General features: G+C 47.5%; 1 protein-coding gene across 1 annotated transcript; it reads right to left on the reverse strand.

Annotated features, from left to right (window-relative positions):
- Positions 1-200: 200 nt before the first annotated feature.
- Positions 201-1028, reverse strand: nog5 (noggin 5). Its single transcript, XM_028968604.1, has 2 exons — positions 941-1028; positions 201-849 (listed from the first exon to the last, which is right to left on the reverse strand). Exon 2 carries the CDS (start codon positions 843-845, stop codon positions 219-221), a length of 627 nt encoding a protein of 208 aa, XP_028824437.1. The 5' UTR covers positions 846-849; positions 941-1028; the 3' UTR covers positions 201-218.
- Positions 1029-2060: the final 1032 nt, after the last annotated feature.

A 2060-nucleotide genomic window follows, 5' to 3' on the forward strand; every position in this document is an offset into this window, starting at 1 on the left:
ACGGGTAATGAGGGGCAGTGATGGCTGGTGACGGATAATAACGGGCAGTGACGGCTTGTGACGGGTAATGATGAATAGTGACGGTTGATGACAGGTAGTGACGGGTAATGAGGGGTAGTGACGGCTGGTGACGGCTTGTGACTGGTAATGATGAATAGTGACAGCTGGTGACGGGTAATGAGGGGCAGTGACGGCTTGTGACGGGTAGCGTCGCCAATTCAGCAGGAACACTGGCACTGGGAGATGATGGGATACTTTACGCGTATCCACGAGCAGTGCTGTCGTCGTGCGACGCCCTGGCACCGCCACCGGAGGAGAGTGACGGTCGCCGACCCGCTGGGTTTGCAGAACATCCCTCCCGGTACGGAGCACGATCGGTCACGTGAGCAGCGGCCCTGGTTCAGGTAGCGTGGCCAGAAGCGCGTGCCCAGGTCCTTCCAGGCGTGCAGCACGGGACAGCGCGTGTACGTCACCAGCCAGCGGCGGAACCTGTCACGAGCCCGTTTGCCCACTCTCAGTCCGGCCCCGTGAAGGCTTCTGCTCAGTCCCAGCTCTTCCATTGCGCGCAGCGTGGAACCGGCCCGCGAGTCTGACCGAGACGCGTTCCCCTGCTCCGATGGGGGGGTTATGGACATGTGCACCGGATCAAACTGTTTCCCGAGCTTGCCTTGAAGAACTGGCGTGGACAGCGCGTCCTCGTTAGGTCCCTGCAGCGTGTCCAAGTCTTCTTTCAGGTCCAGGACGGGCAGGTGGTCACTGGGCGAGGGGCGGACGCGGAGGAAGGGTTGCGTCCCCCTGACTTGTTGGACAAAAGCGATCAACAGGAGAGCGACGGGAAACTTCATGACCCTAAAACATTTATTCATTTATTTAGTTCACTTCCCTTCACTTCAATAAAACCGACATCAGCAACAGTAATCATTCGAAATGATTCCCCTACCCGCGATCAGACGTGATAATAAATCTGGAATCTCTTCTTCCAGCACCAGTGGGTAGTGACAGCAACTCGTCTTCTTCAGCGCGGTCCTCTGCGTGGCCCTCGGGGGTTGGGTGGGGGGTCACGAACCCCCGTTATAAATGACGGTCCTCTTCCATCACTGTTGCGTCATGACCCTATTTAGGCCAAAGAGGACGCAAATTCAATTAAAAACGAGCGCGACAGCCATCCCATATAACACATGTGAGAAAAGGCTTGTTTGAGTAAAAAAGAAATAAAGTGGACAAGAATTCAGGTCTGGTCCTACATCAGATGAAATGAACATGATATAGCCCTGGTATTCAGCTGAGCCTTTACATCAAAAAGTGCTTATTTCCTGAAAAAAAGAAAGATCACCATCTGTCATATTTTGTCCTCAAAAACAATAAGTCAACACTTTATATCGTTCACAGAAATGAAAAGTTATCATTTTGTGCTCTGAATTGGCATCAGGACCTAACAAAAGGCCTGTATTGTATTGTACAAAGGACAAAAATCTATGCGTTTAGTCAGCAAAAGAAAGCCTCTTTTGTACACAGAATGCCTTTGGTCATCAACTGAATGTAATTTTCTTCACAGAAGGCATTTTGTTATCAGCAAAATGATCATACTAGTTATAGTATGTGTTTGAAAATTCGATTATTAAAATTAATTATACGGATCTGCATAAACAAAGACAAGGCTCCACCACGTGGTCATAACAAAGCACTCCATCAAAAAGTACACTTCAAATGTAGAAAATTACTGCTTTCTGCAAAAGAATTATTTTCTGTCATTCACAACATGCATTTGGAGCACAAAGTTATTTATTGCTTTGGACTTCTGTAAAGGATAAAAGATAAATTTTTGTGGACAAAATGTCCACCTAGTAAATTCAGTTGATTGGACATGATCTTGAGCACTGTTCTAATGTGATAATATGCAATATGCTTTTGCAACTGTTACAATGTACAATGTAAAAATAAAAATGGGTTGATTGACCAAGCGATGAAGTTCAAGGAATTGGCTGCAGTCCTCCAAGACAGGACTGTATTGAGGCACAGATCTGGAGAAAGGTTCAAGAACTAGCTCCAGCATTGAAAGT

The sequence above is a fragment of the Denticeps clupeoides genome, unplaced genomic scaffold, assembly GCF_900700375.1.
Source record: "Denticeps clupeoides unplaced genomic scaffold, fDenClu1.1, whole genome shotgun sequence".
NCBI lineage: Eukaryota > Metazoa > Chordata > Actinopteri > Clupeiformes > Denticipitidae > Denticeps > Denticeps clupeoides.